Source organism: Parus major, chromosome 2 (genome assembly GCF_001522545.3).
Source record: "Parus major isolate Abel chromosome 2, Parus_major1.1, whole genome shotgun sequence".
Taxonomy (NCBI): Eukaryota; Metazoa; Chordata; class Aves; order Passeriformes; family Paridae; genus Parus; species Parus major.
Genome location: NC_031769.1, coordinates 63,518,485 through 63,532,296, shown reverse-complemented (window position 1 = coordinate 63,532,296; position 13,812 = coordinate 63,518,485). Strand labels below are relative to the sequence as shown.

Genomic DNA, 13,812 nt, shown 5'->3' with positions numbered 1-13,812 from the left:
TGCATGAATGGGAGACACAAGACCTGACCGGGGTTTAAATTTCTCTTTGCTTTAAATAGTCACATAATCACTGAATTTCACACAGTGTGCAAAAGATAGACAGTGGTGTATAGACATATGTCAGATAAAATTATGAACTTGCTTAAGTTCACAGGGATTTTCCCTTTCAGAAGATTCTGATTTGAGTATTAAGATGGAAGAATGGAATGGACAATAAAAGAAGCTTAGATGAAGAAAGAGAGGGAGGGAACAAGTTTTGAAAATGTCTGAATAAAAAATGTGTAGACTGAGTAGCAGATTTCTAGACCAGAAATAACCTTGGGTTTAGTCACACTGAAAGCAAAGTCATGGGTGATGGAGAGACGTATTCAGGGTCTCACCCATGAATCAGTTCCTGTTCTGTCCTACCGTTAAAACTTTGAATTAAACTATAACATGCATTTCAATTATTTCTTCAAATGAGGCCTTATGGACTATCACAATGAAAGTAAGGAATGACAGGCCCCAGTATAACACTGGGAGCAGTCATACAGAGCCAGATCTGCACCTGGATGCTAAACCTCCTCTCAAGTGATGGTATGGCCCCAGGCAGGCCATGAGCATTCTCTGTTCCTTTATTTCATGTATACCAAAAAAAAAAAAAAAAAAGTTTTCCTATAGGAAGATAAAAGAACAAAAAAAAAAAAAAAAAAGTTTTCCTATAGGAAGATAAAAGAAAGAGAGAAACTACAGAAAGAACAAAGACTGAATGTGCAGGTATTTTCCTTGTGTATTACTCTAGGGATAAGAAATAGATCTAAGAATGTTTGTCTCAGTTAAACAGTGTAACTACTTCACATTTCCCAGGGAAAGTAAACACCACAATCCACCAAGAAGGTTTATGAGGCCAAACCCCTCTCTCTTTAACTTCTCTTTTTATTTATTTATTTTTAATGGCTTGCTCTTTCTCTGTCTAGCCTTCTCTGTCTAGAATTACATAATCACAAACCAAACCCAAAACGCTCATTCCCACAATACAGGGCAAAGGAAACATTACAGAGAAGAGAAGACTTCCCCCCTCTGAGCCACCTTATCTGTCACTATTTTTGCAGTGCCACTGGGTTACATACAAGAAATCAGGAATCTGTATAACTATGCAGGACCATTATTTTGCTACTGGGATACAAGTATTGCTTGGCCCTGGGAAGCCTGGAAGCAGGCTGTGAGCTTTGGACCAACAGTGACACTGCTCTTCTATCCTCGAGTGGCTGATGCTTTCTGCTCAGAGTTAACAGCTTCTCTAGGCAGGTATAAAGTCTACCTGGACTGATTAGAGGTGGAGTAGATAGACGAGAAGGGATGAATTTTATCTCAGACTTCAGATCAGTCAGTTATATGAGACACAATTTAAAAAAGAAAAAAGCCATGAGAGCCATATCAAAATTTTCAAAGCCATGGATTACCTTTGTCAGACCACATCTAACACAACTTCTTTTACCCTTGTGTGTAACATCTCATCTTTCCATGAGATGGGATAAACTGGCAGTTGCTTTGGAAACTTAACTCTGATCTTTCCCAAAGTTTAGCCTGAGAGACCCTGAAAACTTGATCTGAGCTCCGACATGTACAGAAGAGCATAAAGATCTGTGCACGTTTACCTGGGTATCACTTGTACTTCTCACACACACTGCCACAACATCAGCACTCTTTCACACCATGCTGCCCAAGTTTAGCAAGGAGATGGGCTTCACTTCCAAAGCAGCTTGGTCTCCAAGTAAGCATATAGCGTGTGACATTCCCCAAATCACCTTTTTATTGACGCTGAAGTTATTTTTGGCAGGGGAAGGAAAGTTTTTCCCTCCCTCCCCCTTTTTTCCAATCGCACAAGATTACGGTATGTCTGTACAGTAATCTAATGCCCCGTGGGCAATTCTGCACCTTGCCCAGACGTTTTTGAGTAATATTAGGATTAAAGGCTCCACTTTTGTGTCTTTAAAAAAAAAAAACCCAACAAAAAAACACCAACCAACGACCACCTCCTCTGGGAAAAGGTCACTAAAAGCAATTATTTAATAAGAGGGGATCCTAGGATATACAGGGGATAGACTACCCATTTTTGAAAAATGTTAGGGTTTTTTTTCCCCTCGCTTGTGAGCCATCAGACCGCACCGTGATCAGGAAACATTCATAAGCGGCTGGAAAGGGGGTGAATGAGCTCCCGGGGAGGATCGGGGGTACCTGTCCCAAACGCGCCTGGCCATCACTCACCGCCCCGCCACCTTCCCCGCGATCCCGGGCTCACCCCGTTATCCAGGGCCGGCACCAGCGGCAAAAGCGAGTGCAGCTCCTTCTCCCCCCACCGCCGACACCGACACAGCACCCGGGAGGTCCCCGCAGCCCGTCCCCTTCGCTGCCCCCTCGTTTCCCACTCCCCGAACACCTTCCCTGGGGCTCCGCGCCTGGAGACAGCGCAGGGGAGGGCAGAAGGGAGACCTGGCCGCCCCGCGGGCGTACGGCTCGCCTTGAGGGGGTGCGGAGGGGAGCCCCAGCCCCGCCCGGCCGCAGTCCGGGCTGCGCTCCCGGCCGAGCCCGCAGCGCTCACCTTGTACTTCATGGCTGCGGCTCCGCGCCCCGCCGCATCCCCGCGCGCTCTGCGCGCCCCGCCGCGCGCCGCCGCGACAGCCCTACGGGCTCATTTGCATAACACCGCCTTCATTTGCATAACACCGCCTACATTTGCATAGCGCCGCCTACGTTTGCATAGCGGCCGGGCGCGAGCCGGCCCCGCCCCCGCACGCCCCCGCGCCCGGACCGCGGTGGCGCCGCCGGGGGAGGCGCGGGGCGGGGGGCGGTGAGCGGGGTCGGTGAGCGCTGAGCGGGGTCGGTGAGCCGGGCGGCCTTCAGCCGCTGCCCTCCGCCGATGGGCAGGGAGAAAGAGCCCACACCGAGCGAGGGCTGGCGGCCCTGCTCCCCGGGACCTCGCCCGCGCCTTTTCAAAGCTGTTCGCCTGGACTTTTCCCGACGGCGGGAAAGGACCTGGGCGCACAGGCCGACAGCGGCTGAACAGGAGACAGTTTGTGCCCAGGTGGGCAGGAAGGCAAATGGCATCCTGGCCTGGATGAGCACTAGTGTGGCCAGCTTATTACAGGGCAGTTATCCCTTGTATTGGGCACCGGTGAGGCCACACCTCAAGCTTTGTGTCCCCTTCTGGGTGTCTCACTGAAAGATCTTGAGGTGCTGGAGCAAGTCCAGAGAAGGGCAATGGAGCTAGTGATGGATCTGGAGCACAAGTCTTGTGAAGGGACACTGAGGGAACTTGGGGGTGTTTAGCCTGGAGAAAAAGAGGCTGAAGGGGAACCTTATAGCTCTGTACAACCACTGCACATGAGGTTGTACCCAGGTGGGGTTGGTCTCTTCTCCCAGGCACCCTGCAACAGGACAAGAGGATATAGCCTCAGGATGTCCAGGGGATGTTCAGGTTGGACGTTAGGAAGACTTTCTTTATCCAAAGGGTGGGTAACCCATTGGGATCAGCTGCCCAGCAAGGTGGTGGAGTTGCCAGTCCTGCAAGTGTTAGGAAACAACTGGATGTGGCACTCTGTGCCATGGTGGTGCCACTTAGTTGACATGGTGGTATTTGGTATGAGGTTGGACTCGATCTCAGACACCTTTTCCAACCTAACTGATTGTGTGATTCTGCAAACCTTTTCCATCTATCCCCCCCATAGGAGGATGCAGCTCTTGGAGGGGTTGAATACTGCTTTGTTCCTATCTTTGCAATTATTTTTGTTCTCATCTGTCCTCAGCAGATGACCTTTTTTAACTACTACTGCTCAGATGAATCTGCCAAGAGTTCGCTATGCCTGGCTGCTGTTTTAACACTGATTAGACACCAGAGGCCAAGAATGCTTTAATGGCCTGGAGATGTCCATTATAAAGAGTGACCATGGTAAATAAGGATTATTTGGAAGAGAGTAATAATTAACTCTGGTATCTTGGGAGCAAGAAAGAGCAGGGAAAATAGATGTGTGGTGATCCTCCATGCATTTCAAGTTAGATCTCTTAATCAGGCATGATTAATACGGTGCACATAATAGGAATCTTTGTGTGTGGGACATACTCCAGGCTTGTTTAGAAGAACAGGAAATAAATTCTCTCCTTTTTGTCCAAGCTGGATCTTACCCAACATTTTTAGGTCACAGATGGACTCAAGGCTATTTCTAGCAGCCTAAGGAAAAATAGCTAAGAATAATCTTGTACTACCAGATTACAAACATAACTACATTCCATAGTACAATGTTATCCTTAAATTCTCATATGACTAATCCTCTAGAGAAGGATCCTATTGCTAAAATGGCTTCTTGACTGATAAAGAATGTCATACTTTTATCTGCAATCTCCTCTGTTCTCCAATTCCAGCATAAAATATGTGGCTGTACTGTACAAATTTACTAAATTAATGCAAAAATGCTTTTTTTCCCTATGCTGTCTTCTTGACTGCACATGCCCTAATAGTTCATGTGTGTGTGTCTCTGTCAGCACAAAATAAGTCTGGGAAATTTGTCAGAAGAGTGAGCTCCTGCTTTCTGCAGTGCAGAAGAGCCACTGTGGCAGGGCTACTATACATTTGCTGCTCCAACCCCTTGTTGGAGTTTTTCTCTGGGCCTTTCTTTTGTTTTTGTTGTTGATTTTTCTGATTTCCCAAGAATTTAATGCGGAACAGATGATATTTAATATGCACTGGGTTTAGGGTAGCGTTGTTTCAAGTCCAGCATCAAAATAAATTTGGGTCATTTCAAGAGAATAATACTTTTATGCTGTATCCTTAGACACTTTAATTAAGAAAGGAATTCTTCCAGTGATTATGTATAGCCAGCTTACTATTAGGAAAGTGCAAATCTCTTTGGAGCATTTCTTAATTGAAGAGTTAAAAATCAGAGAAACACTGGTTTTCTTTTTGCTTGTTTTTGCTCTTCATTCTCCAAGTAGAAAATTACTTTTAAATACAGAAGATGCAATGGCTAAGGTGTTAACATGGTATTGGACTAGCATCCAGATCCCCTTCCATGAATAAGCTCTGTATAATCTCTTCCTGTGGCACCATTTCCATGAAAATAAATGCATTAAGGATTGGAAAACCACATCATCAAGAACCAAATAAGTATTGGAGACAAAAATAAGAAAAGTAACATCATCTGACTTCACCTATATTTAAACTCAGAGAGCATCTGGTTTCCAGTCATCCCACCAATAGTGGTACTTGTCTTGTAGCTGGTGTTTTTCCAGAATACTTTACAATCACATTATGAAACTTAAGCACATTTGAGAAGCGGTGCCTTCTGCTATTATTTTAGCTTGCATTGCTTTTAATGTGTGCAAAAAGTCCCTGACTGATTTTAATATGAAGTAACAGATGTGTTAATACGAAATTCTAGTTGGAGTGTTGCTCTGTGTGTGTATTGTTCTTCCTTTATTGTTCTCCTTAACTCTTATTAAATACTTTTACTTAGATGCCACTGGAATGACACTTTGGGTACAAACCCACAGTCTGTCAGCTTTGGTAGCTGTACTTTACAACTCTGAAGGAGCAGCCAAAAGAACTGGTATTTTACAGGGAGAAAAAGAGATTGCCCTTGCACACCACTGCGCAGTGAAATCTCACTGCTCATTTTACCCTCTCTCACCTACTCCATTTACCCTGAGGGGGTTTTTAATTTCCCCCAGGGTGAAACACCCACTCAGAGGGGCACTTGTAGCAGAGCTGGCAGCATGGCCGAGCTCTGTGGCCTATCACAGATATCAGGAATTGGATATACCTTGAAAGAGAGATTTGTAAGCGTGATCCCCTAAGCTGCTCGAGTAGCTGTAAGAAGTCGGGATTGCGGCAGGCCCGTCTGTGGTTAGTGCAAGCACTCTGCTCTTCTTGGTGACCTTGGCGGCGGCCGTGCCTTTGCTGTGTAATATTGTATTTCAGGCACAGCCTAGGGAAGTTTTGAGTCGGTTGCCTTGGATAATCAGCTCAGTTGCAACAATGCAGCTTGCTGATGAGGAAGCGGGGACCAGGCATTAGTGATGTCTGTGTTTCAGAGGCAACTCCAGCTATATTGCCAGGATTTATAACCACAAGGGCCTATTGAAGTTCTCAGGAGGGTAATTCACGTAATGTGCCTTTTTTTGCTTCGCAGCACAGCAATGGCTTGATTCACTGCCTCATATTTATTCCGCCGCAATTCTAGCAGAGTAGCAAATGAGTTCTGTGACTTCGTCTTGTGCCTCTGTCAATGGCTTTTGTTTGTTTCTTTTGCTGAGGGCAATTAATATTACTCTCTGCTCATTTGGGCAACCTACTGCTTGTCTCCTGCTCCCATACTCCATCCTGCTGAGCTTATTGCTTGCTTTATTTCTAACTGTGTCTCTGCTCTGTGTCTTCCCCTCGCCCTCCTGGTTGCCAGCTGGGGTGCTGAGGTGTTTGGGAGGTGGCAGCAGGTGAAGGGACAGGGCAGCCACAGGGACTGCTTGTCAGCTGGGCTCTGCTGGCCCACCACAGCCCTCGGGTACAACGTGGAACAGGGCTGCCAGCGGGCCAGGAAGGGAATACCCGCTGGAGCACATCAGCCAGCTATCACCTTGTGACAATTGATAGGGGAACACGAGACAGATATCCTGCTCTGAAAGGTTACTCAAACAAAAATCCCCTTGTTCCCGTTTCCCATTGACACAATCTGAGAAAAGAGAGACACCGCAGAGTGTCTCCCTCACAGTTGAGAGTCTTTTCAGGGAAGATCTGTGAGCTGTGTGTTTGGGAAACATTGAGCTGTCTTTTCTTCTTTTCCCCCTCTTCACAAAGGCCTATCTCTTGCATAATGTTGTGTGGCATCTGCATTTCTTCTTGCTGTGATACTTGGCCAAGGTATTTTGAATTAAAATTAATTTAGTTATAGTGCTGCTGCACTTTCTGGGCATAGGAGTCATAACTAGCTTCATCCATCACCTATATAGCGTTACCCAGGCTGGTTCAGCGGATATGCAGTGGATGGAATTTCTTCAGTGTGGAGTGGTTTTGTACACACACTCAGAGTGGTGGAATTTGCTTGCTTGGACAAATCTGTTTAAAAAGATGAAACACAGCTATTTCTTGAGAAGAACATTAACAAAAGTTCAGCACTGACATGGGCAGGATTCTCTGCCTGTCTGCATAGAAAGGCTCCCTCTCCCACCTCACTAGGTGATAATAAGAAAAATACTTTGTTCTCACCCAAAGAAGGGAATATTTTGCATTTCAGCAAACCAAAACAAAGTCAGCTCTGTTTTTCTTTGACCAGTGATGGAAATCTTTTTAAGCAAGCTTTCTATTCCATTTAACAGTATGAGAAATCTGTCCTGGCAGACAGAGGAATGGGTTGCAGTAGTGGTGAGATTTAAATGCAAGGGTCAAATTGTGAGAGTAAAAATTGTGACATAGAAATATCTTCTTAAGTTTGCCTGTCCTTTGCCACTTTCCTTAAGATGCCTTTTAGCCACAGGGTTAATTCACTTGCCTTGCTTTAGAATTTTAACCACAGGGTTAATTCACTTGCATTGCTTTAGAATTCTACATTTACTTTAATACATACTTACTAATCTTACAGGCATCCCACCTCCTTTCACAATAAGGCACAAAAGCTGTTCACATTCTTGAGAAGGGCATTTTATGCAGTGTTTCATCAGGAATTGCTCATTTAACTTTGTAAGTCAACCATCAAGGCCCTGTTTAGTGACCCTCCTTCAGATAAGGGGAATAAATGCAGCTCCTTCTGTCCTCTCTGTTTTGCTTCAAATGCCAGCCAGAAAGAAACATACTGGTGTCCTCCCACCCAAAAGGTTTTGAAAGTGAATCCAGCCTTTGTTAGCTTGAGAAATCATGGAAGGCAGTTGGAATTTAGATATTCTGGCACTGGCTGTCACTAAGCCACCAGCCTGACCCAGTGAATAAAACCTGAAAAGTTTGTTCAGTTTAAAATAAAACATAAAAAAACAAAACTAAAACCAAACAAACTAACAAAGAATCTATAAAAAAAACAGACAAACAAAAGAAAAAGGGACACATCGTACTCTGGAGAAAAGAAAAAGAATGTAAAATTGAAAAGAAGGAAATTTATCTCTGTTCCAGCACTGGAAATCAATGCCACAGAAATGATTCTCATCAATGGCAAGCTGAACACGAGCCAGCATGCCCTGGCAGCCAGGAGGGACAGCCCTGTCCTGGGGGACATCAGGCACAGCATGGCCAGCTGGGCAAGGGAGGGGATTGTCCCGCTCTGCTCTGAGCTGGGGCAGCCTCACCTCCAGTGCTGGGGGCAGTTTTGGGTGCCACAGTACAAAAAAGACATTGAGCTATTAGAGAGTGTCCCAAGAATGGCCATGAGGATGGTGAAGGGCCTTGAGGGGAAGCCTTCCAAGGAGAGACTGAGGTCACTTGGTCTGTTCAGCCTGGAGGAGACTGAGGGGAGATCTCATTGCAGTTACAACTTCCTTGTGAGGGGAAGAGAAGGGGCAGGCACTGATCTCCTCTCTGTGGTGACCAGGGACAGGACCCAAGGGAATGACCTGAAGATGTATCAGGGGAGGTTTAGGTTGAATATTAGAAAAAAGTTCTTCCCCCAGAGTTTGGTTGGGCACTGGTTTGGTTGAACAGGCTCCTCAGGGAAGTGGTCCCAGCACCAAACCTGAAAGAGTTCAAGAAGCATTTGGGCAGTGCTCTTGGGCACATGGTGTGACCCTTGGAGTATGCTATGCCAGGGCCAGGAGTTGGACTCAATGATCCAAATCAGCATATTCTGTGAGAAGCTTTTCCAGGTCCATGCAGTAGCTCCCCATGGAGATGGCTGGTGTAGAGCATTTCAGTCAGGGAGACTTCATGTTCACAGCAGTGTTGCAAGGAGTTTGTGGAGGACAGCACAGACTGTAGCTGAGCTGTCATGCACCCTTTGCAGAGCTGAGGCAAAGTGGGAGCTCTGGGAACCTTGGTACATGCACTGGTGCAGATTTGGTGCACCATTGGTGAGAGGAGGGATGGCAGAAGCCCATGGATTCAAGGTGGGTGCAGGGAAGTGGTAGATTGGGTCTCCAGTGCCTGCTTGCCTAGGATCTAATGTTATTGGGAGGGGAAGAAGAATGTGAGGTATGCAGGGAAGACTGGAGAGGGAAAGGAATGTCAGCATGGAGCACGCACTAGCCTATTCCTTCCAGAGATACTGTCAAAGGGTTATTCATTTCCCAAACAAACAAACCAGTCTAACAGTCGTGCTCACAGACTCCCTTATTTTCCCCTCCAGCACAAAATATTTTTAATGCACGGGTTAAAAAACACCAGCTTGCTTCCAGACATGTGGCGTGCGTGCCATTCAACCTACTGATGCCAAAAGAGTTTTTCTTGTTTTTCCTAAGAAAAACTGAGAGGTAGCACAACTCTGGAGACTGCAAAGCACTTCTGTTCTCTCTGGTTCACAATTGTGTGGATGAAATATGATAAATGTAATGTAGGGAGGTTGCTCAAGAGGAAATGTATGTTTAGATACCACAGCCTGTTTAAGATGAAAGGAATCCAGAATTGGGACCGGAATTGCCTCAGACAAGAAACTTGGGCACAAAGTTTAGGCATATTAACCTTTTCATGCAGTTGTAAGAAGTCATAGTGCTGGCATCCAAAAGCTCAGATCTTAACCTGAACTTTCTACTTGAACTTTCCCCACCTCGGGTGAAACTCCAGAGCTGGGATTTTATTCACATGGAACATGTTACAATATTCCACTAGATACTAAAACTGTTAAAATGGGAATGACCTGAGTAAAGTATTTGTTTTCTTTTGAATACATGCATCCAGCATACCAGGTTTGTGGGAACAAAGTCCTGACTCAAGTAGCACATAACCCACCTGCAAAGGAGTTTATAAATGGAAGCGGGACTGTGAGTGCGGACAATTAAGTAGGACACAGTGGTCAGGAACAAAAAGCTTCACTTTCCTGAGACACCTTGGAAAGGTAAGGTTTTATAGACTAGGATCAGCAAGTTTTTTCTCAGGAGAAACGACCTCTCTCACCTCCTCACATAGACACAGAGTATGCTCTGGGGATGAGCAGCTCTCATCCCCAGAAGTTTTCTCTTGAATATGGTAGCACGCAGCTCTGCTCATTCCAGTCTGTGATGCCCTGCTCCTGTCTACTTTTCCTGCCCACCTCTCCTTCTCCTCCTGCCTTCCCAGTCTGGCAGTTGACAGACAGGAGAGGCCCAGTTCCAGGCACATATGCTAGCACTTTGTTCTGAACTTGTGTGGAACGAGCTTGTACAGACACAAAAATGGTGTATAAAGAGGGGTGTGTGTTGAACTCCTCACACATGTATTAGATAGATTTTAAATACTGCATAAAAACCCTTGAAATCCCATGAATCCTCTGTACAGAGCATTTGTGTGTCTTAACCCCATTTTGGGAGTCAGGACCAAAGCCAACCTTGTCAAAATACTCTCTCCTTCCTCTGATTTGCAAAAATGCACACTACTTTAACTTGGAAAAACATCAAAAATTACACAAAAATACAATCTCTCCTGACCATAACCTGTCCCTCAGATTTACACACCATTCAAGGAGTTGTCCTGTGACTGGACTAGCCAGCTGTGTCCATTTTGCTTGCAAAGCTTGTTATATTTGTCCTCTCTGTTTTTAAGAATGTTTTGTTACAAATCTCCCACACTTCTTTCAGGAAAAAAAAAATTGCTGTTACTGTATTTTATATATTCATGTTTTCTCTCTCCCCATCTCTCATCACCAACTCTTTCAAACCAAAAGCATTTCTCTCTGGTAAGGCCATCAGCTCAGTGGTTGTTCACTGGCCAGCAGCTGATTTTTTCCAGTAGGAGGAGAAGCAAAAATAAAACTATAATAAAATGCAAATTTGGGATTAAAAGAAATACAAAGGCGAAAGTTCTGTTTTGCCTTTACTGCCAAGCTTCCCATGAAGTCTCAGCCTAGATGTGTTTTGAAGCTTAAGGAATTTCAAGGAAATTTCCTTAGTTTGGAGGTGTTTGGAGTGAGGATATAAGATAGGAAAGCAATATATTACTTCTATATTTATATTTTATATATATATATATATATATATTTATATATTCTAAACATCTTTTCTCTCTTTTGCTTCGAACAGATCTGTGGAGATCAGTTTATATCCTTAACAACAGAGAACAGCATATGAAATGTCTCACACTCTCTGACTTATTTTTCTCTTCTTTGGGTGTTGGTGTTTAAGCTCTCAACTCATATTCAGTGTAAATTTGCATCTCCACAAAACTGCCAAAAATGGTTTTCTTTGCTGCCATCTAAATCTGTTTATGGTCTACCCTCCCAAAATGATTCTTTAAAGGAAAATGACTGACTTTCAAACCCCTCCTCCTCTTCTGTTATTTTTAACAAGCATTTCAGTGTGGTGTCGTTCAGAGAAAAGATCATTGCATTGCTGTGTCTTGCAGGACTCTCAGGAAACAATGCTAGAAGAGAAGGAATGTGGGAACTCTGTTTCCTCTCTTTTCTGTTTGCTAACTCTGAATGCTTCCAGCAACGGGGTAGCCAAAAATGGGTTGAAAAGGACAGAGCATGCTCCCATTGGCAAGGCTTCTCTCATCTTCACGGGGACAAGGATTTGGCCATGCCATGCAGCATCCCAGGCCTTGGACTGAGCACTTCACTGGCTCCTCACAGCAGGCTGGCTCTGCTGAGAGAGGCAGCACTTGCAGATAACTTGGCCCTCATAAGTATCCACCACTGATATTCTTCTGCTTCCCTCAGCCTGGATACTTGCACAGGTGATGGAAGCACCACTCTCAGGATCATGTGAAAGGAAGACTGCACAATTCTTGCTGGTCGCACCTTCAATGCCTCTGTTCTTGTCTTTGTCTGCCCTTTCCCTTACATCCCAGCTGACTCATGGTGTTTGCTTCTGAAGTCTGAAGAGGATTTGAGTCATAGGAAGAGACAAGAGGATTTGACACTTCACACCCTCAGAGTTCAGCCTTGCCTGGGAGCTCTAAAGATCTGTCTCCACGTGTCCTTAGGGCTTTTGAGGAGGGGCGTAGCTCTTTTGTTGAGTCATAACGCTGTGGAGTACATTTGTCTGGAAGCCATGAGTTGGTACTGGACAGACTCTCTTTTATCTGCAAGTTCTGAGATAGAGGGTGTTGGCTCTGGCTCTCTAGACAGTAAGGATGCTCTGTACAAGGACCTTGGTTGTGCTTTCCTAGTCACTGTAGCACTGTAGTGAGCACAGGTGCTGTGGGATGGCTCCACAGTAGCTCTTCCAGAAGCTGTTGCCTCCAGTGAAAGACCTGGTATGGATGGGTGCTTGCCCAAAAAGAAGACCATGGAGGACATATGCATGCAATCCCCTCTTCTCAGAAGAGTGGTCTGACCTGACTGTCTGGTGGTATAAATGTTGGCACAGAAATTAAAGTCAAAGGCATGCTGAGAGAGCAGGTTTTGGGGATATATGTGTAGATAGGGCCAAAAGATTTAGACTGAAGCTGGTGGCATAGGCTCCTTAGTCTCTTCTTATAATTTAATTTTCCTTATTTCTCAGAGATGGATATTCTGGGGTAGAGTTCGAAAGTGTGATAGCATAAGAAATGCAAGGTCCCAAATGCTGACTCCTGACCTAAGCACATGGGTGAGGGAGAAGTCTGTTGGACCAAGATGCTTTTATAGGAGCTGTAACTGCTCTAGAGAGTAATGGAGGGAGATATTTCCTTGAATTTGTGAGGAAAGGGAAGGAGGGCAAACAAAGGAAGATGAATCGTGATACAGACTCTTATTAATCAAAATAATAGGAGTGAAATAGTCAGGGGCATCAGGGATACAAAGCACCCCACACCTTAAGTGGATCAGTACGTATTATGGCCTTTTCTGTCTTTTGAAAAATCTGTTCCACTTCTTTCTTTGATATTAAAATATTCTACACTTGATAAATAACAAAATATATGGTCCTTAAAGACTGAACCACATTTTGGTAGCAGCCAAGATAACTTTATGAAGACTGACAAACTTGTGTTAAATTTAAGAAAAAAAATATATCACGCTAGAAAGTTATGTAAGGTTCTATTTTAAAATCGTCTGGTCCTAATTTACTAAATTTACTGCCTCAGAGCTAATGCCAAACTGCTACATTTGATTTATAGAAATACTTTAGCACATTTTTCCATCAGGCTATTGTAGAATACATTTACTGCCTTTTTATTATAGTTAAAAATGCAGACTTTTTGAAGGAAAGGAACATTTTTGAAGAGCCTATTGATAGTTTCTCACAGGATGCCAGGAGACATGCAGATAGTAAACAATGCTGTGTGCTTAGGAACATTCCACTCGATTTTCAACTCCTTCACCATCTTTTTTTTTTTTTCTTTGTAATTGAACAAAGTGATCCATCTGGTAAATGGATGTTTGAAAATGTCCAGTTTGTGCCAAACCACTTTTCTTAAGCACAGACTACATTTTTTTCAGGCAAATATTTAAACAGCAGCCGCACTGTGATGCATTGCTAGCCATTAAAAAAACACACACAAAACCCAGACAGCAGGCAGGGGGGAGTCAGGGTGGAAGAAAGCTTAACAAATATTCCATTAAAAATCTATCTAAAATTATTGTGCTAAACAACCCTCCTTCTTCCCCTTTCTCTTCCTGACAAGGGTTTCCAAATGGGAAATGACTGCTAGGGAGTAGAACCTACGCTCTCTGATCAGCAGAGCAACTGAGCACATGCTTAATTTTATACATATGCTCAAGTCCTTTATTAATTTGCCTGTCTCTGCTTCAC

General features: G+C 44.4%; 1 protein-coding gene across 2 annotated transcripts in view; it reads right to left on the bottom strand.

Moving 5' to 3' along the window:
• NEDD9 (neural precursor cell expressed, developmentally down-regulated 9) overlaps window positions 1-13,812 on the bottom strand; it is a 73,652-nt gene that overhangs the window by 35,696 nt on the left and 24,144 nt on the right. The window contains exon 1 of one of the 2 annotated variants that reach the window (XM_015619034.1): window positions 2,582-2,650. The exons of the other annotated variant lie outside the window; for it this stretch is intronic. Coding sequence (XP_015474520.1) covers window positions 2,582-2,593 — 12 coding nt within the window. The 5' untranslated portion in view covers window positions 2,594-2,650. Of the gene's footprint in view, window positions 1-2,581; window positions 2,651-13,812 lie in introns of those variants that run through there. 2 annotated transcript variants of the gene reach the window in all.